General features: G+C 40.0%; 1 protein-coding gene across 2 annotated transcripts in view; it reads left to right on the top strand.

Moving 5' to 3' along the window:
• The window catches only part of LOC146318751 (roundabout homolog 2-like), a 126,282-nt gene extending 107,206 nt beyond the window's left edge, over positions 1–19,076 (top strand). For both annotated transcript variants that reach the window (XM_084730872.1, XM_084730873.1), the window contains 8 exons: positions 1,193–1,320; positions 2,743–3,015; positions 4,522–4,684; positions 5,787–6,044; positions 12,506–12,720; positions 16,327–16,488; positions 16,629–16,883; positions 18,651–19,076. In XM_084730872.1, the coding sequence (XP_084586998.1) occupies positions 1,193–1,320; positions 2,743–3,015; positions 4,522–4,684; positions 5,787–6,044; positions 12,506–12,720; positions 16,327–16,488; positions 16,629–16,883; positions 18,651–18,652 (1,456 nt within the window). In that variant the 3' untranslated portion in view covers positions 18,653–19,076. The remainder of the gene's footprint in view (positions 1–1,192; positions 1,321–2,742; positions 3,016–4,521; positions 4,685–5,786; positions 6,045–12,505; positions 12,721–16,326; positions 16,489–16,628; positions 16,884–18,650) is intronic.
• Positions 19,077–23,670: the final 4,594 nt, after the last annotated feature.

Genomic DNA, 23,670 nt, shown 5'->3' on the forward strand with positions numbered 1-23,670 from the left:
TTATAGTGGTAGAAGGGTCATAGGTCGATGAGTGTTAGCCATCGGCGATGGATAATGGCATCATCCACTGGCCCAACCACAGAAAGAATTATGACTGACCCAGTGTTGTGACACTCCCCAGTCTCCCCTACTGAAACAACAAGCAAAGGGGGGAATTTGCTTTGTAGAAAGTGAAATAATGAAGGTCCTCTTCTCTCTCTTCATTCCCTCTTTCCTTTTGATCACACCTAAGCAAGCAGATAAGCCCAGAGCCAGAGCAAATGTTGCAAATAATGGACTAAAAATAAACAGTTTTCTTGCCTAAACCCCTTTGTGTGCATGAGTGTGCTTCCTCACACTGTATACTCACATAATGTGCTATTGTGTTGGTGTTGGCATGTGTTCCTCAGTAAATATATGTAAATGTATGTACACACGTGTGTATTTTAAAATGGAAATTATTGACGTAATTGTTTGAACACCTTTGAGCCATCACCAAGTCAGCTGTGAACAATTCCCCTGACACTCGCCGAATCAGGCTCGGTGGAAAATTCACTGTGTAGCTGCACATTAAGTAAACATATGCGAGCAGGATGCACAAGGCATGCGAATGTTGTGCCGTTTTTACAGCAGCTGATACGAAGTGGTTGTAAATTGCCCTTTTTTTTTCTCCCTGAATTGCTGCCCACAACTTCCCTACCTTGAAGTCAAAGCCTGTATTCATGACCGTTGTATTTCACTAAGACAAAATGACACGGTAGCTTTCCTAAACCACCTAATGGGCTTTTGCTGTCTCTGTTGCCATGGAGACAGTGCACCAGTGTAGCTGATCTGCCAGAGGCTGTCCATGATTCTCAATTTAAAATGTAAATTTCTGTTGTGCTAAGGCTCTAAAGTGGATTTAGTGTGTATTTAGGCCTGCCTTGTATCTCCGGGGAGAGTTAGGGGTGGTGGAGTTAAGGGGAGGCAGAAGTCTGATTTATAGACTTGCCATTTTATGTCTCTCTGTTGTTTATTGTCGCCTGCGTGCTGTGCTGCTCCACAGGCGAGAATATGCTGAATGAGTTTTCACATCAATTTGTTGTTGATGCAGCAGCAAGAAAATGAGCAATACTGTTACGGTACAGGCTAGATATTTAACCATGTCACCAGTTCTCTGTCTTTTACCACCTCTCCGCTTCTCTTTGTCTCTCCACAAACAACCGCCTCGCAGCCGTCCAGGACTGTTGAAAGCGGGTGACCCAGGCCTCCCCTGGCTGGCTGACTCCTGGCCCTCCACGAGCCTCCCAGCTAACGGCGGCTTAGGGAGTCCGAAGGGCGGCAGCAACTTTGGCCGAGGAGGTAAGAAGCATAAACAGGCTGGTGTGATGGAAAAGTACAGTTTTAGCAATGCCTGGTCGGACAGTTTTGATGCTCATCCATTGGGAAGCGCAGTGAAAGGACATCACACATAAGCACGCACACACAAACAAACACACACACACAAATTAAGAGAGCCTTTGAGGGCTTTGCTTCACTAATGGGATTTGACAAGCCTGATATTTGGCTTAAGTTTGTGGTGTTTGCATTTACTTTTTTGCCTGTCGTTCTTTCTCATGCCCTGCCTTTGTGCATTTTTCAAGTTTGTAGATACTTTAAGTGTGCGTGTTTGTATTAGGACCCGACTGATATGTCAGTCAGCCGATTATTGGCCAGATATTGGTCTATGACAGCTATAATGGTCTTCATCGATAATGGCGTATATGTTGTCTGATATGTGCCTATATGAAAGCAATTTCTATAAAACATAAAGCAGATTGTTTATATTCATTAGCTTTATAGGCAGCGCTTTATGTATATTTAATTATTTTTCTTAATTCAGGTTTTATATAGTTTGCTAAATTTCTGTTTTTTATTTATAGTTATTTATAATTATGTGAAAAAAATGGGGAGCGTTTACTGTTTCATTGCCTTGATATAATTTTGGACAATGTTTATTGTTACACTGTAAAATATCCTGCCTCCATTACATATCCCTGCAAAAAAATGTGTGATTATGTATATATCCTACATTCTGTATATATAATAGAACAGAAATAGAATACAGGCCTTTACTGTCATTGCAACAAAATCAGGAGAGCTACCCCTGACCAGTGCAATAAAAGACACATATACAAAATAATAGAATAATAAAATAAAAGAGTAACAAGTAGAATACTAGAACAAAACTATTAATGTGAACAAAATGCTGCCGATAAAGCTAACAAATAAAAACAATCTGCATCATGTTTTGTAAATAAAAAAGTTTTCATATAGGTGCATATCAGATAACATATATACTGATACTGATGTAGACCAATATAGCTGTGATAGACCAATATCTGTATGTTGTATCATATATTGTTTTTACTCCTTTATATCGATATCTGCATCAGCCCCAAAAATCCAGTATCGGTCTGGCCCTAGTTTGCATGTTCTCTGAGCCCATTGGACCCCTGGAGAGCTGCAGGCTTTATGTGCTGAAGACAGTAGAGCTGAAGGTTAGCGCTGTTTGAATATCCCTCTTGTGAGCACTCCACCGGGCTTCCACAGCGTGTTGCATGCTAATTATGGTTGTAGATAATCACTTTCATTTATATCAAGTCCATTTGAGACCGGTATTTAACTAATACAGAGTGCCAGAGCAGCAGGGAGTGTTAATGACCTTAAAGATCGTTAACTTCATGTCAACTTATCTCTCCATGATCCCTTTTCCCTCTCCCCTCGCCGTCCTGTCACCCTCAGATGTTTTACCGTCCGCGGCGGTGGAGAAGACGGGCACCATGCTGTCTGATGGTGCCATCTACAGCAGTATTGACTTCATGGGGAAGGCAGGCTACAGCAGCCCAGCGCGAGGCAGTCAGCCCACCCCCTACGCCACCACTCAGATACTCCAGTCCAACAGCTTCCACGAGCTGGCCGTGGACAGGCCTGATCCCCGCTGGAAGGCTTCTCTCCAAGCCCAGCAGGAAATAGCAAACCTGGGCTACTCGCTAACCGACAGACGCCCTGGCAGCGGTACGAGCCATGATGAAAATAGAGCTCAATTCTGCTTTTTGTGTGATGTTTGCACTCTTGTGTATGTATCTTGGGTGTCTGTGGACTGCAGCAGTGTTTAAACGGCCAGTAAAAGCAACATTTTGCCATAAAATGACAGGTAGTCTGCTTTTTTCTGGGGAAAAATCACTACAAGGGAGTTGGCAAACTAAACCAAGGAAAGAGCAAAATGAAAAGGAGGGAATTTATTTACATATTCACTGAAAAATGGACCCTTAGGATAATGTTCTTAATTACTCTTCTGTCTTCATCACAATTCTACCCTGAGAGCTTATCTAGCCCAGAAATGTCACACAATCATGACGCATTTCTTTTGGTTAACTTGATTAGTGATGGCGGAAAATCCCTCAGTGTTCTCAGAGTTATTTATGCAGCATATATACATTTAGTGAAGTCATGGAGGCATTTCTGCTCTGTACTTTTCTTAGTTCTTGCACAATGGGCTGTGTGCTAGAGCTAAATGTCAGGCTCAACAGAGATAAAGTCGAGCAAGTGCGGAAGCTGTATGGAGGCAACTTAAAGTGGTTCGCCGCAGGTTTTGATGCCTCTTTAAGAAATGTCAGCATTTAGAAAAAGTCCTAATGCGCTGTCAGCACACAAAAAGAAGAAATAATGAACACTGGGCGGAAGAAAAAGTTCAGATAGCAGAGACAGATAGAAGTTATCTTTTAGACAGTGCTGTGTCTGTGTGTGAATTCAGTGTCGAACAGAAGTACAAATGCTTTGTTACTGTACTTAATTAGAGTTTTCTGGTACATTTTCAAAACAGGTTCATTACTTTAGTTTTATTCCTTTGTGTATCCGTCAGTGCATATCACGTGCAACAGACAAAAGTGATGGAACATGAAAAAAAGCACATAACAGGCCGAAAAATTACTTAAAAGTACATTAACAGGACTAAAACCCACCTATGCAATGTAATAATGCACTAATGCAAAAGCAATGTAAACAATGTAACAAGACGAAAAAGATGTAAAAAGACAAAAAATGACATAACAAGACAAAAGGCATGTAACAAGACAAAAATGGTGTAAATGACACAGCAAGACAAAACATAAATGTAAATGTAAAATATCATCATCAAAATGAAACAAAATGTAACAAAATGAAAAAGGACGTAAAAGACAGAAGAAGACTAAAAAGATATAACGACAAAAACAACGTAGAAGTCGTAACAAGATCAAACAGACTCGACTACACAGAAAAAGTGAGGTTCAGTTAGCTTTGCACAGAGACAACTGGTAGAAATGTCCTTCAGACTTTTTACTTTTACTTTTGGTACGTTTCAGAGCCTATAGTTCATCCTTTTAACTTGAGTAAAGAAGTTGAATCAGTATTTCTACTTTTTTTACACATGTATCTTTATTGCTGCCTCCGATGTAGAATGTTTGTGTGCAGAGTATACAGGGATTTCTCAGCATTGTGCAGAGACAACTAACACTCCCCTCCCTCTTTACCTACCCCCAGGTGCAAAGGTTGGGAAGAAAAAGAAGGTGAAGGGTGGAACAAAGGCCTCTAAATCAAATGGGACATGTTGGGCTAACATGCCCCTGCCTCCACCACCCATGCACCCTCTCCCTGGTACCGAGGTTGACCTTGACCGCTACCCCCAGGAAAACCACGGAGGAGGGTAAGATACACTCATATCTCATCAATCTCGGCCCTGGAACGGATTCGCACAAACACAAAAACACACGTCTGCAGAAGAAACACATGCAAACGCAGAGGTCACTATATCCTGCACCTGTGCCCACACTGTGTTTGTGTGTGTGTATTTTATTTCCATCAGAGAGCTTGGATAAGATATTCACACAGTTCACACAATGCTTAAATACACCCCTAGCTGTATATTTTGCTAATATAGAAAAACTAACAAAGACATACAAAGACAAATGTAAGATTTATATTAACTTGCCAGTTTACAGAAAAAACAGACTACATTTAGATTGCAATACATGTACATACATTTTTAGACTAAAGTACGATCAATTTCAGATCAGTTTGGACAGACTTATCTTAAATAGATAGCAGCAAAACGTATTATAACCACCTAAAAGTATTAGTTAAAGTGTATGCTATATTTAGAATATTTTAACCACTGCACTTTGCCATCAGATGGCCTTTTCCAACGGGAAACTGCCGCTATATAAGCCAAATATCACTCTCTCCAAACCAACCGACCATCTGTTAGTTTGTATGAGTTATTCTGTGCCTTGGTGAATCCAAACTAACCTTTTAAAACAGTCACACAGTAACAGAAACTAATTAATAATATAGGCAGCAGTAGACCAGCCACTCCTATGTTTTTAAGGGAAAATTAGGGGTTTTGCCAGAGGAGTCTGGTGGCTTCGGAGGGAGTCTGTTTTCCATTGCAAAAGGCTGTTTGATGGCAAGGTAAGCATACATTTAAACTGATGTTGAATGTTTGTTGGTGGCTTAAATATGTTTTGCAGCTGTCCTTGTATATAGCAGTACATTGCTTAGTGTCTTACACCAGTTGGCATGTCGACTGGCATCTACTCTAGGTAATACAGTGGATACAAGACTTCCTATAAATACTTCATTCAACCATATTTCAAAAAATCTGATTTATTGTTTCAAGTTTTCTAAGTGATGAGAATATTTTTGTGTAATTAAATCATTAAATATTTCCTATGTCTTCAACATGAAAATGGAATGAGCTTTTCAGCAAAGTGGTGATTAATGCAGGAAATATTTTGTCCACATGCCAGATATGACAACAACAGTTGGGCCCCACCCATGTCTGTCCAGACCTACCGCCACCAGAATCTGGACAACGAGGTCGAGGAGGAGAGAGGTCCCACTCCTCCCTTGAGAGGACGATCGTCCTCGCCGGCAGCAGCTCCCTTCAGCCAGCCCTCGTCTTCCTCTCTCAGCTCTGCCCACCACGAGGAAATGCAGTCCATTTTGCAGGCCCACTTGGATGAGTTGACCAGAGCTTACCAATACGAGGTGGCCAAGCAGGCATGGTAAGGATCAGTGCTGGGCAAGTTACTTTGAAAAATATTAATAGGTACTTAAATTTGAAAGTAATATGTTACTTTACAATATTACTTTGTGTGTCACTTTCACCAACATAAATGCAGAAGTACAACTAGGCATTATAAAGTGGTAGAGGGTGATGTCATATCATTACAGTATCCCCACAACTGTCCTCTCATATGTTATGGTAAAAAGGTCTTCAGTCTTCATTCCTTCTCCAGAGTGTGTATTCTCAGAGCAGTGGGCTTTTGTTTTCGGTCTAACAGGCTTTGCTTTACATTGACAGATAACTGACAGCTGATCAACTTACAGTGTAGGACTCGTTGTCGTTTGTCAGTGTCAAAGTATAATGTTGCTCTCATCTTGCATTAGCTTAGGTTCACTTTCTACTGGTCTGAGCTTCGAGTCTGGGGAGGAGGGAGCAGAGGGAACAAATCACTTCAACCATAGATTGTATATTAAATAGAGCTTCAACCAATTTAATATACCATCTTATATATTTCTCCTTTTATGATATGACCAAATTTCTATTAATAATACATATTACTCAGTAATATAGAAATTTACATGTTACAGTGATGTATTACTTTTAATAATAATAATAATAATCTTTATTTATAGAGCACTTTTCAAAATTCACATTACAAAGTGCTTCACAAAGGCAACAAAGCAAAACAGACAGGATCAAGTGTCACACAACAACTCAAACAGGTTAAAATAAGATGGTACAGAGCAAGAATAGGAATGTAAAAACATTTTTAAGAAAAGCAGTGCACAACAGTTCAAGTTTAGATAAAATCAGGAAAGGCTCTCCGATAAAGGTATGTCTTAAGAAGAGATTTAAAGGAGATCACTGACTCGGCTGTCCTAATTTCCTCAGGCAGTTTGTTCCAGAGCTTTGGGGCCCTGACTGAAAAGGCCCTATCCCCTTTAGTTTTCAGCCGGGCATGTGGAACAGACAAGAGACCTCTGCCTGAGGATCTCAAGGTACGTCGTGGAGTGTAAGGTACTAACAGGTCAGAGATATATGGGGGTGCGAGGCCATTGAGAGCTTTAAAAGTCATCAGTAAAATCTTAAAATCTATTCTAAAACATACAGGGAGCCAATGTAGAGATGCTAAAACAGGAGTGATAGGATCATGTTTCCTAGTTCTGGTTAAAAGTCTGGCAGCTGAGTTTTGAACATTCTGAAGTCTGTTAATAGATTTTTGGTTCAGGCAGGTAAAAAGGCTGTTGCAGAAATCCAGGCGTGATGAGATAAAAGCATGTAAAATGGTTTCTGTGTCTTTAAAAGATAGTGTAGAACGTATTTTTGAAATATTTCTTAGATGATAAAAACATGACTGCACAAGCTTTGTCGTATGATGTTCAAAATTTAGGTTTCCATCAAACCACACTCCCAGATTTCTAGCAACAGGCTTGATATGATCTGTTAGGGGACCAGCAAATGGTGGGATTTGTGTGATCATTTGCTGGGGCCCAATCAACACAATTTCAGTTTTGTCAGCGTTTAGTTGGAGAAAATTTTGTGACATCCAATCCTTTACTTCAGATAGACAGTCATTTAGTGAATCAAACATATTAGGGTCAGAGGATCTCAGAGGTAGGTACATTTGTGAATCATCTGCATAAAAATGGTAAGACACACCATGTTTTTGTAAAATATGCCCAAGAGGAAGCATGTATAAAGAAAATAAGATTGGCCCCAAAACTGACCCTTGGGGCACACCATATTTAACACACGAGAAGGATGACACATAGTTATTAACAGAGACGCAGAATTTCCTGTTTGATAGATAGGATGAAAACCATTGCAGTGCTGTACCAGAAATCCCTGCCCAGCGCCTCAGTCTGTCGAGGAGGATGTTGTGGTCGACTGTGTCAAAGGCCGAGCTAAGGTCCAGGAGAACAAGAACTGCACATTTGCCATCATCAGCAGCCATTAAAAGGTCATTTGTGACCTTAAGCAGGGCCGTTTCGGTGCTGTGGAACTTCCGGAAACCAGATTGAAATTTTTCAAAAGTGTTATTATTTTCGAGTGCCGATAGAAATTGCTTGTACACTATCTTCTCTAAAATTTTTGAAATAAATGGCAACTTGGATATCGGTCTGTAATTTTCAGGGAGGGAGGGGTCCAGACCACTTTTTTTTTAAAAGCGGGTTCACACATGCAGATTTAAAATGATCAGGGACACAACCCGTAGATAGGGAACTGTTAAAAACAGAAAGCAAATGGGGCCCAATAAAATCCATTATTTTAAGTAAAAACTTTGTTGGTATCACATCAAGAGGGCTGGAAGACACTCTCATATGTGACACTGTGTCTAAAAGTTCAGACAGGGTGATGGAATAAAACTGATTAAAATCATTACGCTGCGGGCAAACTTTATCAGAGTAAGCTATGCTTGTGGTAATGGAGGCTCTTATTTTCTCTACTTTATTAATAAAATAAGATAAAAACATTTCACAATCAGCATTACTTCCAGCTGGGGCACAGGAGGGGAGAGGATTTAGCAACTGGTCAACTGTTTTAAATAAAACTCTAGGATTGTGTTGATGTTTGGAAATAAGATCAGAAAAATAATATGTTCTTGCATTCTTGACCATTTTGTTAAAATGTAACAATAACCCCTTCATAGTAATGAGATGTACATGGAGCTTGGACTTTTTCCATCTGCGCTCAGCTTTCCTACATTCTCTTTTGCAGCTGCGAATGTCATCATTTATCCAGGGTTGTTTTTTTGCTGAGGACTTAGACCTAACTTTAAGAGGTGCAATGGCATTGAGAGTAGACAAACAGATTGAATTGAAGCAGTTGGCCAGATCATTGGTATTGGGATGTTCAGACAGTTGTGAACTTTGATCACCAAACAGTGTGCAGAACTCTAAGATACTGCGCTCATTAAGAAATCGAGTGGGCAAGGTGCTGGGTGTAACTGTACTGATCACAGGTAATTCACAGTTAAAAATTATACATTTGTGATCTGATACAGTCATCTCCAAGAGTTCGACAGGGGATATTTCTACACCCAGTGTAAACACAAGGTCCAGTGTGTGACCACGGTTATGAGTTTGCCCAGACACATGCTGATTGAAGTTAAAAGAAGAGGTGATGTTTAAGAAATCAGTAGCATAAATGTTAGTGGAGTCATCAACATGAATGTTAAAATCACCACAGAGAACGATTCTGTCAAAATTTAAAACAAGGGTGGATAAAAATTCAGAAAATTCAGTTAAAAAGCTGGCAGGCGATTTTGGGGGACGGTAAATTATCGCAAAGATGATTGGATGGAGACCACAGACTTTAAAAGTGAGAGCTTCAAATGAAGAGAATTTCTCACAGGTTAGTTGAAAACATTTTAAGATTTTCTTAAAAACACTCACTAGACCACCACCACGACCACTGAGTCTGGGTTGGTTAAAACAAGCATAGTTTGGAGGACACAGTTCAACAAGAGGGCCATGATCATGCAATTGCAACCAAGATTCTGTTAAAAACATAAAATCTAAGTTAGCAGATGAGATAAAATCATTTAAAATAAAAGTCTTATTGGATATGGATCTTGCATTAAAAAGTGCAATTTTAAGCTTGTTCAGTCTGGGAGCCAAAGTTGGAGCAACAGTCGGAATCTTTAGTAGGTTGTTAATATTTCTGTGTGAGTTGTTCGTGGTTCTGTTGTGAGATCTATGTGTTATAATAACAGGAATATGAGAGCTGCGTAAAACAATGTTTGAAGGAGATGAATTTATAGGCCAGTGGGTGGAGCTAGTGAGCGCGGTGGACACTGTCACTGACGGTGAAGAAGAAGAGTTGGATGCAGTGACCGGTGTTGTGTCCAGGTGTGCTGCAGGAGTAGTTAGTCAAGTGCGTTTGACGATGAAGATAGAATGAAAAATATTTGCAGCTAGGGCACGACTGCCCTGTGAGCTGGGATGAAGACCGTCTCTGCTAAAGAATGATGCACGATCCCAGAAAAGATTAAAGTTATCAATGAAAACCACATTGTGTGAGGAGCAGACGGACTGTAGCCAAGTGTTGAGGCTTAGCAGCCTGCTAAAACGTCCTATGCCTCGATTGAAGGACGGGGTGGGACCAGAGATAAAAACTGATTTTTTGCAGCCTTTTAGGATGTCAAAGAGACTGTTAAAATCCCGCTTTAAAGTCTCGGATTGTTGTTTGGTGGTATCATTGGTGCCGACGTGGATGACAACATTTCTGACTTGCGGATGTTTACTGAGAAGAGTCGGGATGTGCCGAACTATGTCCAAAACCGTGGCACCAGGGAAACAGTATGTCGCAGCTGTTTTGGATTTAATGTTCCTAACTATGGAATCACCAATGATCAGTGACGCAAGAGGAGGGGGTTTGGAAGTCTGACCTGGGATTGTAGGATGACCGGTGGACTGTTGATGTTTGGCACGTGGGGAGGGGGTGTGTCGCCGGGAGCGTGCCCTCTCCAGTTCGGTGGCCTGTACCTGAGAGCTAGCCCCAGGACGCGGAGTGAACTGCACGCAGCCGGGTCGCTGAGTGGGGGCATGCCGTTGAGAGCGACGGTCAACAGGTGGGATAGACGACTTGGACACCGCTGTAGAGGGAGGAGGCGGTGACAGGGGGCTGTCAGACCCCGGGGACGATGCTGGGAGTGGAGGGAAATCCTGCTCGCACAGGATGGAATATTTGTTGCTCAGCTGGACAGCCTGAGGTGGAGGGGGGTGGGAGGAAAGCTCCCCACTATGTTTACCCTTACGGGTGTTCCGGGCAACAGTCCACGGCTCCTTCTGGCTAGGAGTGGAGCTAACAGGGGCCTTGGGTTTAGCTCCCAGCTTTGTCCAGTGGTCTGCTGCTTGAGCAGCAGCAGCGCCAGCGTCATCTAAACATGGTACAGTCGAGTCCAGTTCTCCGGCATTTGTGGTGGTGACAGCGGGGCCCATGGTGATCAGAGAGTCGAGGATCTGTTCTTCATCCCGGATCTGGTATAGCACGGATATTCTCCCTTCCAGCTCGGATATTTTCTGGGACAGGCGGAGGCAGCTGTCGCATCCGGATGGTGAGGTGAGTGGAGGCATGCCAGTGGGTCTGGTGGTGGTTGCTGGTGAGACAAAACAACTATGGCCAGTAAAAGTGGTCGTAACAGTTGTAGGCACTGTTATCTTTGGTGTCGCTGTGGTGGATAGAGGGGCAGCCCAGGGCAAAACTTACTCGCGAGGGCTCCACAACGGGAGCCCACAGCGGAAAGTAGTCTTGTCGCACACGGGAGGTCGTAATAAGACTAAAACTTACCGGCACAGGCCCAAGAATGGGCCTGCTGCGTTGGAACAGCCTCCGGTAAGTGGATTGATCAGCGGTAGTCCCCTTCGGTTGATGGTTGGTACAAACAGTAACGCTGAGTTTGTCTGTAGTACCTGTTGCTGAGCTAGCTCAGATGCTAAAAACAACAACAAACCGGTTGCGCTAGTAGCAGCAGGTCTGCCTCGATCGCGAGATTAAAACTTAAGATCAAATCATTCAGAGGCTAAAATCTCCCCCTATGTGAACGTGGAAGTAGAACAACCGACCAACAACAAAATTGTGAGTCTCATATATTACTAAAAGTAATACATCACTGTAACATGTTCATTTTTAAAGCATCACCCCAGCGCTGGTAAGGATGTTTTAAACCTCCAGTTTTTGAGACCACCTTCCTTCTATAATTTGATGTCTTTTCTGGTAAAAAAAAAAGGAAAAAAAAGAAGAAAAAGAAATAGAGAGAGACCTGTGTGACATTTAGATCATTTGAAAGCCTTATACTGCATGTATGCATCACAGTTTTGTTCAAATACGTTTGCTTTTCAGAGTGGGAGAGATACCTGTAATTTTATTCATTTCATTCTGTTGATAGTTTGGGTTTTGCATATCAATGGCCAATGTTTGAGCGTCTTATAATGCTGGTATTTACATGTGTCAGCCTGAACCTGCGGTCTATGTTCCCCGTGAGCGATAAAAACAGCTCTCCATTGATTACACCTTTGATGGAGCATCGGAAAACTTGACAAGTCAGTGGCGACACGTGTTGGAGGGTAATGACTGGGTTTAGTCTAACATGCTGTTCTGACATCAGTAAATAGAGTTGGTAATTATGCATGCATCTCCTCTATGGCGGGATGTGAGCCATCATGGAGGACAGCTGTGGGGGAGATAACAGGCATGTTGGTGACAGCCCTGCCCATCCAGATATCCTTTATCCAGTCCAATTACAACTCCATTGTGTTAGCACAACACACACCAGCGCTGAGAAAGTAATCAGTGAAAATCACTGCAGGCATCTGCATCGCTACCTTTCTGAATATGCACTGATTCTGCATTCTGAGACTTGTTTTGCAGTATTTTCCCTGCTCGTTATCTGACCTCCGTTGCTTTTTTACATGTATTTTGTCCATTAATATGCAGTATTTCCCCACAATTAATTAGGCACATGAAGAGCAGTCCAAACGTGTCCAACACCCCGATCCCTCCGATGGACTTCATGTCCAGTACGCTGGGCTCGGATTTGGGAGCCACTCTCCTTTCTGAAGAAGATGAGGAGGAGGAAGAGGAGGAGGAGGAAAGATATGCTGTGGTGTCAAAGAATTTGTGTGGCTTTGAATACACTCCTGGTCACAGCGTGGACAACCTTGAGGGCTCAGGTATGTTTTGCATGTGGTAAAAATAATTTGACTGACGCTTTTAAACGAATAGACCACCGCATCATTGAGAGTGAAAAAAGCAGACCCACATTTAACTGGCTCCATCACCACATCATTTCTGCTGCACAAAACATGATGGAACACTCGAGGAAGCCGCTGCATATAGATCATTTAAGATTAATAATCATTATATAGATAACATGACAGAGGAAGCATACCAGATATAGGCAGGTATATTAATATATAAAATATGAAAACAAAAAAAAGAAAAAGTTGAGGAAACTTAAAATATAAAGTAACTTGTTGTGTCAAGTCAGGTTAACTCCATAAGAAAACTATAGCTTTCAGATGTAGATCTTAATAGTAATGTTAAGATTAACTTAAGAACATGAGTAGCTTTGAATGGTAATGTTAAGTTGCATAAACCTATGATAGCACTTTGAGTGAACTAAAATACATGTAAATCTGAATATGAATGTTCAGTGTGACAAACTTAAGCTAGCACTTTGAATGCTTGGGCTCTTACCTAAGTTGACACAACAAATTCGCCATTATTTGAGTAAACACAAGAAAGCTTTTGTAAGTGTTTTGTACAGCTGTAAGAATGTAACAAAATGAAAATAGGTTCTCATCAGGATTTTTCATGCAGATGTGTAAAATAGCTGTGGACAGATGATTTAAAAAGTGCAGACACATTGCTTTTTTTTTTTTTTTTACCTCCCACGTGTAGCTGAAGAGGTTGCAGCCACTCTGCACAGTACCCCTAGGAGTTTTGTTCATATTGGATGATTTTGCAGTTGACAATTCAACTCCCATGACAATGTTCGGTGCCAGTGCAGGAGGCAGTGTGCTCTTTATGTAGCATAAATACACAGATGAAAAAAAGTGTTAGTATATGGAGATCAAGGTAGAGGATGCACATGTTTCTGACCAACAATGTTGGCTTTTTTAAAACAATGCCTACAATATTTCCCAACCAAACCTTTCACTCGCCATGCACAAATATGACAAGAGTAAATAATGAAAAAAAGTATGGCACTGGATGTTCAAAAATACAATCTTTTAACATCATCCAGTGTTTTGCAAAATTGTCCAGTATCAACCCTCTGTCTGCCAGTAGGATCTGGGCCACTGAGGCACAAAACACAGTCTGTTGGCAGACTGAACTATCACCTACGGACACACTGCATAGAACAAAGACCAAAGCACACAATGGCCCATGTAATCACAAACATACAAGCCCGCACACACTAGTCCAGTGGTTGTCTTTTAGGTTATTACAGTAGATCAGGAACATGTTTATGAAGCCAGCAGGGACAGTGATTGACTCCCAAAGGTAATGTAGAAACCATAATTAGTGTTTGATAAGCTCTAGATTATTCAGCCACCCTAGTCTAAATCTTGGATACCCTTTTTTCTCTGTAAGTATTTGTCAAAGCAATATTCAGACAGACTGCTAAGAGTTATTTGAAGCCGTTCTTGTGTAGACATCAAAACCATAACATAGAATATTTTAAAAACTTAAGTAGTGCTGTACTGAAAAGTCACACGTCTAATATTTAAGATTTGATGCATTTATAAATAGGGTTCTGTCTGAAAGCATTTCTTTAGAGAGACACTTGAAGACTTCTCCCACAGGGACAGAACTGTACCATTTTTAGACTCCATTGTTTGATAGGTTAAGAGATTGACTTGTGCATTGAGGATATGTGTTTTTCAATACTTTTGATAACCCACTGCAGGGCGAAATACAGGTCAGTGTGACTAAAAATATTTATAAACTATTAGCAATGCAAACATTTTATCATCTCATGTTTAGCTGTCACGTATTACAAGTCGTTGTATTTGAAATGCGTTCAGGGAGGCTGAGAAAATAGTTTCAGTCTAGTGAAACAAAGTCAGTGTAGTGGCAGTATTTCCACAGAGGGTTCCACATCACAGTTGTTTCTTAATGCTTTAAATGGCATGTTTATTAATACATATATTCACAATGTCTGATGTAAATAAATCATTTAAAAGCTGCTCAAAGCTTTTAACTTCATACAGCTGGTTGCTTATATTACTGCAACAAAGGCTTTTCTGCTTAACACATTTAATGATGCTGCTCTTTATTTAAAGGGTGTCACTGCCATAATCATATCATAAACACACACAACTTGACATTAACCATCATAACCTGTCACTGTCTTTGTCACGACAACTTGGCTTTATCAAACTTAAAGATATGCTGTAGCTTTATGCTTTAACATAACGTTATACTGTTATATGTGGTTGGTTTTGACACGGGCTGTCATTAGACCGTTATAAGTGTGTCATGAATATTTTCTTTGATCTCAAGTAAAGTGGTAGATTTTTGACTTGTCATAAAGATGTCATTAAGTTTTATTACACTGCTTTTATAGTGATAGCATGACTAATTACCTTGACCTCAGCATCATAAAGATGTCATTAAATGTTATAAGACCAGTTTGACAACAGTGTTGCAAGGTGATTTACAGTTACCTGACGGACAAATAGCAGTTAGCTAGTTTACTTGTTGCTTAATTTGGCAGATATCTGCTGAACTGTATCTGGCATTAGCTAGTTAGCTCAGTTAGCCATGGAGCTAGCTGCCTAATTAACTAACTGAACCCAAGTAAACCATCACGTATTATATTCTCTGTCATCGAACTGGTCACTGTTAGACTCAGAGGTTGTGTTCAAGTGTCATTTGGTCAGTTATGTCATTGTAATGCAAAGCTGACATTGTTTGTGATGTCTTAATCAAGACAAAAATAAATGTAGCCATGCAGCTAGCATGCTGACTCTGGCCGGACTAGGATACCTCAGTGAGTATGGCCAGCGATCACAGCCTCCAAGAGCAACAATGGCCAGTTTGACAACAGGGAATGCAGTACTGAGGTGGTTTGAGTTGGCTATGTCAGCTAATTAGGTGGCTAGCTCTATGGCTGGCTAAGCTAACTAGCTAAAGTCAGTACAGTTCAGCAGATATCGCTTAGCCTACTTTAGCAGCACATAAACTAGCTAACCACTGTCTGCCCATCAAGTAACCCTTTAAATTACCTTGGTACTATACTACTGTATTCAAACTGGCTTTACAACATTTAAGGGCATCTTTATGACAGATCAAAATGTACCACTTTACTGAGGTCAAACAAACTATTCATGACACTCTGATGATGGTCTCATGATGGCCAATACAAAGACTAGCCACATACGACAGTATAATGTAATGTTAAACCATAAAGCTACACAGGTTCTTTAAGTTTGACAATGTCAAGTTGTCATGACAAAGACAATATTGGCATTATCAACTATATGAATAAACATAAAAATTCATAAAGACTCCTTCAAGTTCATGACAGAAGTCATGACATAATCATGACAGTGTTATGTTAACAGTCTTATGCAGACCCCTTCAAATAAAGTGTTACCAGTGATGAGGGTCTCTAAGAAAATATACTAAGTATGTAGGAGTCATTGTTCATTTCTATAAATACCCACTTCAGTGTCCAGCTTGATCTTCTGTGTGTGAGCCAGATACTCTTCAGGTGTGCTTTGTTCAATCTTTATCTTTATGAACTCTTTCTCTGCTGCACATTGTAGGCAAAAGCTCGCAGCAGTGTCGCTCAGACAGCTCTGGCACAGCAGACCATGGTGCACAGAACACGCATAGCCTTGGCCACAAGAGGGCACCACTGACTGGCCTCAAACCACAGACAGACAAGGTCGGGACTCTGCCCAGACGAAGAGACACCAACACAGACGGTAAGTTTAAACTTTAACACTCTCAGACATTATTTATCAGAGAATCCTCGATTACAGTAAACTCAGCCAGGAGTGCCTCTATCACGATGCCTCATTTGCATACTTTGCCAAATAACCCTCATCTACCATCCACTCGACAGCCCACACACCGGTCATGAAGTCCCTGCACAGTGTGGGATCCCGCATGCACAGCTCGTGGGCAGCTGCAGCCTCGGACCCCTCTGAGGAGTGCATGGTGACCGTGTCGACGCTGGAGCGGCAGCATATGGCTTCCTGGAGCGGCACAACAGCGTCCAACAGGGCCACCCTGGGCAGAGGATCCCACAAGAGACCTGGCACAGATCCCTGCCACAACGGGCATCCTCCCACAAACAGCACAGAGAAAAGGGAACACTGTAAGTGTCAGTCCACACAAGGGCCTATCAGTGTACACAGTAAACAAAATAATTGTCATCCAAATGCTAACTATGTCTTCATAGAAAAATAATATGCAGGCTTTACTGAAACTGTCCTTAAATGTATGTATCTATCCATTTTATAGATCGATTTTGACCCTTATTAGCAAAGAATAACTTCAGAAATCTTCATAGGTCTACTGTACAGAGTGGGATCACTTCTGTATTATGGCTGTCACATTTCTAACAATGTGCAAAGAAATATGACAAGGTTATATAGTGTGCATATCTTAGTAGAGTTTAGTACGGAAGCCTTGAGAGGCAAATGAGAAAAAAAAAAATCTGGTGATCAAGTCTGATCAGAATTGTTTCCTCTCCTGTTTAAGATGTAAAAACATAATTTGTAGGGTTTTCATACTATGGGGTCTCTCACATTAAAACAGTGACAAAAGATGCGTTTGATAATGTTGTGAAGTAGCGTGGTATCATGGGAGTTGTTTTCATTGTTAAACAAGAGGTGTTTCTATAGAGCATAGCTGTCAGTGCTGAAAAAAATGGTTAAATTGAAAATCAATTCAAATTGTTTGTGACCTTGTGACATCAACATTATAGAACCAACATTGCTGAAGAGAATCTATCTGCTATGACTCAGGCAAACACAGGCAATTACGTCAACAAATGAGGTCGTATTTTATTTTTTTAGTTTTATTTAGCGTTACTCATGTTGCGTTTAGTCACATTCACTGACCTCTGTCCTCACTCTCTGACGTATCCTGTATTTTCCTGTAAACTATAGCAACTAGGAAATGTACCATTACCTTTAGGGGTGTTTCTAGAGGGTGGTCTGATTAATCTGATTAGCCACACTGTGTGCTCAAGATTGATGAGGCTGTCTGTCTGTTCAATGAGGGGTAAGGCTTTAGTTGGAACCAACTCCGGCCAGTATTTTTAAATGTTAATTTTTATCTTTTATTTTTTGTATGTAGCCTACTTTAATTTTTTGCAAGGTTAATTTCATTTATGAATTATTTTACAATGTGGGGTTGTATAATGAGATTTTAATTGTAGTTTTCTTAATGCCACTCACAAAAACAAAAATTATTCACAAATACATGCTAATGGGTCAATAAATTATAAATCACAAAAATAAAACTATTTTTCATGGTGGAATGCTGAGGATAGAGGTAGAATAGAGGTATAAAAATAATCAGGACTTTAAAGACTAAAGTTTAGAAGCTTTATATTACATTTATGCAGTGTCACTCTGTTATCTTGTGATTGGTACGACCGTTTATCTTTTATTTTCAAAGTCATTTTAATGAGATTTTCAACTACATTTCCCAGGGTTGGGAGGACATTTCCACATTGTTATAAACCAATGTAGTACTGTGTAAAAATAAAAACAATAACAGAGATGATCATAAAAACTTTAAACACAAGAATATAAGAAACTGATACTTAATGTTAGCAATTAAAGTAGATATGAGAAACATAAATTAAAGTTATTCTGATGTGTGTATGTGTGCGTATATGTGCATGCATACTTCATGCCACGCCTGCGTAATTCAGTGATCCACTTGTGCTACCCGAGTCAGAAAAGTCCAAATGACCAAGACAATCAAAAAGATAGATAAGAAAAAAAGATGTAGATAAGAAGGAAAGTTGTAGAATCACACTTTCAAAATGAGATACATCCTGAGATTGTGAATGAAAGTGAAGCATCGTCACTCAGATTTTACCGTGTTGTTTTTGGTGTGTCTCTTTCAGAGTCTTTGTGAAGCATCTTTCCTGCAGTTGCTGCCTGTCCCAGGACACCTTGTTTGTAAGCGCTATGAGATTTTGTCTCTGCGAGTGACACAGAATGACGTTCGGGAGACGGAGAGGAGACAGAATGAAGACAGAGAAGCCGAGTGCAAGATAAAATGCAGAGCTGTAAATGTCATGTACAGACACAGACACCAGTCTCTCTCACAGTGTTATTTTCATCCCCCCTCTTCAAAAGAGTAAACAGTATGTTATATGTCCGCTTCTATTTTCTGTCACACGCTGTACAAAGATTCACACAGTGGAGATGAAGAAGAAAAATCACGACAAAATGACTAATTAAAAATGACAAAGGACTTGCATAATTTGTAAATATATTTTTTAATGTTTTTTCTCTTTCTTTTGCTTTGCTATGCAAGCCAAACCCAATGTTGTCTCTTTTGTGATTTATTACTGTGAATCATTTTTCATTAATGCTCAAACTGTTAGCTTATTTTGATGAAGCTACTGTATTGTTGTACTTTGCACAGAGCGTTTTGGTAAAAATAAGCACAAACCCATTGTCAGCTGAGCTGAGGAGGAGAATCAATAATGGCAAAGAGGGACGTCTATGTTAAACAGAACCTAAACAGAAGATATATACTTGGCTGTGCTGTAATTGTTTTGAGAAATACTCATATATTGAGAGTTACACAAAAAAACACAGTTAATTACTTGGAAATGATATGCCAGTATAACAAACTGTGTTTCATACGACTTGCTGGGAATCCTATTTATGCATTATACTATCAGTGGTTCTCAGTGAATGGTTACCAGAACATTTTTATGGTAACAAAGCAACACATCAGTTGTGATATCCAAAGCAAAGACATAGGAAAATAGATATGTGTCACTTCTCCACCATTCCCAGAAAGAGTATGTTAATAAAAAATATCTATATATTTGCTTTGGTAATTCTTCTCCAATTACAAACTCATTCTAAAACAGTTGGGACATTGTGTAAAATGTAAATAAAATCAGAATGCAGTGATTTGCCTATCCATTTCACCCTATACTCAATTAAATACATTACAAAGACAAGATATTTAATGTTCAAACTGATTGATGTCATTATTTTTTTTGTAAATATATTCTGAATTTGATGCCTGCAGATGTTCCAAAAAAGTTGGGGCAGAGTTGTGTTTGCCACCGTGATACATCACCTTTTCATTTAACTCAGTAAGTGTCTGGGAACTGAGGACACAAAGGGACCCATCTAATGCTGATCTAAAACACAAGTTGAAAGTGAGAGGCGCAATGGATTTAATCTATTCAAGGTGTGTCCAAATCCACCACTTGCACCACCAGCGCACAGCGGGATACACCTGTCAGGTGTGCCCAAGTGCCCTCATTAATTCACCGGCGAGTTTAGGCCGAACATGCAATAAACCAATCAAAAAGTCAGCTCTCATCACCTTTAAGAAGCAGGTGCCTCAGGAGCTCAAGTGGTGGCAGCATGACGGTAGATTTACCAGGAGGAAACAAAGAAAAAAGATTTTTAAGCAAGAAGACAGATCTCCTGGTTCGAGAAGTGAAAGGTCAGATGCACTGGTTGCTATCTTGTGCATTCAGACCTACTGCGCCACAGACAATGTGCTGAGCACAAGATAGTAAACACACCGGGCCACACCTTCATTTTGCCTTCATTTTTAGACCTCCTGGCCATGCATTTGTTGTCTTGCAGACGTGGCAAAAATGACACTTGGTTCGGTGTAAGATAGCAAATCCGCCTGCGCCACTAGCGCAGCGGCTTTGCATCCGGTGTAAGATAGGGCCCTAATTGTTGTAGTTTTGAAAGTGAAATTAATTCCCAGTCTTACTTGATATGAAACGTCATTTGCTCAGCAGTCCAAGGTCTCCATTGTCATATTTTGGGCTTCATAATGCACCACTTATTTTCATTGAAAGACAGGTCTGGACTTCAGAAAGGCCAGTCTAGTACCTAAAATTATTTTAGTATGAAGCCACACTTTTGTTACACAGTCAGAATGTGTCCTGGCATTGTCTTGCTGAAATAAGTCTTGCTGAAACGTCTCAGAAAAAGACGGATGGCAGCATATGTTGCTCCAAAACCTGTGTATGTGCCTTTCAGCATTAACGGGGCCTTCACAGATGTGACAGTTGGCCATGACGCCACGAGCACTAACACACCCCCATACCATCACAGATGCTGACTCTTGAAGTTAACAATCTGGATGCTCCCTCTCCTCTTTAGCCCGGAGGTCACAACATCTATGATTTCCAAAAACTATCTGCACACAGCACACTTTTCCACTTTGCATCAGTCAATCTCAGATGAGTTTGGGCCCCAGAAAAGTCAGTGGTGTTTCTGGATGTCGATGAAATATGGCTTTCCCTTTGCATGGTAGTCTTAACTTGCATTTATAGATGCAGTGACAGAGTGTTCCAGAGCCTATGTAGTTTGACTTTCAAGGCTGCCCCTCCCCCCTCCTTATCCAGTCATGATACTATCACCTGTTACTAATTAACCTGTTTAACTGTGGAACGTTCTAAACAGGTGTTTTTGAGTATTTAGTACTTTTCCAGTGATTTATTACCACTGTCACAACTTTTTTTTAATGTGGTACAGGCATCAAATTCAGAATGAATGTATTTTTATGAAAAACAACTCCAGTTGTTTGAAAGTTGAAAACTATTTGCAACTCACTGCATTTTATTTTTAATTTACATTAAACACAAAATACCAACTTTTTTGGAATTGGGGTTGTACATACAGTGACATAATGACCGTGCAATATTGAAAGGGCAATATGACAGTAAAGGGAAATGTTGGACGAATGCAGAGTTTAATGACAGCTATATATGATGTTAAACATCAAAGAAATTTTACTAGATTTGTTCTTATCTATTTCACTGCTGAATGGTTATGGATTGCCACCTTACAAAGATGTATAGACTTAGAATGACTGCCAAATTTGAAGATCTTTTGAAAACCTTTTCCAGTTTTAAAATGCAGCCAATTAGTGTTTTCTGCCAATGAGATTCACGATGCCATGTCTTTACACTTGTTTGGATGCTTTTGTTCTGATCATTGTTCTGGTAATGGCTCTCCCTTCAAAGAATCTTTACCTGCCAGATTGGTTTGCCCTCAGGAATACACAGCCACATACAGTAGGGCCGTTTTTCAATCCTTTGATGCAAAATAAAATGTGTATGTGAAAATGAACCAGATTTCTCCTCACAGTGCATGAGTCTGACACGGCGTTTGCATTCACACACTATTTTAAAATCTTGAAATCCCCAACTAAATTGCAGAGTTTTGAATCAAACTCAAACCCTCAAGTTTTTGAATAAACTTAAAAAATCTCCCAGCCTCCATCTAATTGTCCTCTTAAAAAATTGAATCTTTGAGAAGATGATAAATTTGTGTTCTAAAAAATGAGTAAATTCATGATAGTCAAAGTGAATAATGGTAAAAAAAATATTTATATTTTAAATAGCAACCATTTCATTTTTAAGGACCCAAATAATAAATCAGTTTCACGGCTCACTGAACAATTTAGAAATTAAGAAATTTTGTGGTTTCTAAAACTCAAATATTTAAGTTGATTTAAACAAGAAAAGTACCATTATCTCAACAAAAGATTACAGGTCAGCAAAACTTGTTTTAGTTTATTTCAAAACAAAAGAGTTTGAATGTGACAAAAATTTTGTAAAGTTGATTTTTCCTTAACTGTTTTTTACTGTGTAGTTTGGATCATCTCATATATCTCAGTTTTTGGGAGTTTTAAGATTAGACAATGTTTTAAATTACAATGTTGGTGTCTTCTAATTTTACTTTTATTTTAATAATATATGAAATTGTCTTTAGAAACCTAGACAGCTAAAACAAATAAAATATTACTTTTTCATTTTATAGTTTTAGGTTAAATACACACTTTCCTACTTGTGTCTAGACAGTTATCTTCCTTTTGTTCCAATCCTTGAAGGGTTTTATAAAATTGTTTCAGAGGCATGAAAAAGCCACCAGTTATGGTTTTAAGACAGCATAAGAATTACTCTTACTTTTGCTACAACATCGATTCTTTCATTGGATTGTTCTGACTTTATTGATCCAACATGATTCTGAAAGAGCTTATGGCAAAAGTCAGACAGAAGAAAAACACGGTTTAGTGATAAGCCTCAGTCAATTTTATTTAACAGACACCTTCATCAGGCGCACAAACACAGTCATCACTCAGGTGGTTGCGATTGACATGATTTTGAGTCACTCTTTGACTGAACCAATGAGAGCAGAGCTGGATAACACAGCCTGATACAGTGGGGGAAGCAATTAACAATTAACTTTTAAAACATACTCCTAAAAAGAAACATATTCATTCATATTTCTGTACATATCACACTGTGTTTGTTACATATACCATAACTACTTGAGAGGTTTACAATGAATGTGTTCCATAGAGGCATGCTTTATCTCCTATAGAGAGTATACAGGTCTGCTCTCATTGGTCCAGTCTGTGAGCAAATTGACTCACAATCACCACAATCACAAACACCTGAGTGAAGACTGTGCTTATATATTGACAGGTTTCTGTTAGGTCGAAACGTTGCTCTGTTAAGTTTGCTGGGAGCTGTCAATATGCTGTGTTGGTCTTTTGTTTGAGTTTTGCCTTCAGTCCAGTGTCTGGTCCAGCTCCTGTAGGACTTTCCTGCATGTCCGTACCACACAGTTTATGAAATCCCTGAAATTCAAACAAGGATGACCAACGTCCCTAGTCAAAAAAACACAAAACTGTCTTGGCCAGAGCTTGGACAAGTTTCAGGTTATTTTATCTGTGGACCACATGACAGCGTCCCTCGCACAGATCTGGACAACACATGCAGCAGTGCAGTAGGTGTCCTGCACAGTGTGGGACACCCACTGTCAATATTTGCCTTGTGACGGATAGACAGGGATTAGGATTGCCTGCAGACAGGGAGCCCCATGTGCAATTCACCATTTAAGCTTTAAATCTAAGTGGGT

Source organism: Lutjanus erythropterus, chromosome 11 (genome assembly GCF_056507025.1).
Source record: "Lutjanus erythropterus isolate fLutEry1 chromosome 11, fLutEry1.hap2, whole genome shotgun sequence".
Taxonomy (NCBI): domain Eukaryota; kingdom Metazoa; phylum Chordata; class Actinopteri; order Lutjaniformes; family Lutjanidae; genus Lutjanus; species Lutjanus erythropterus.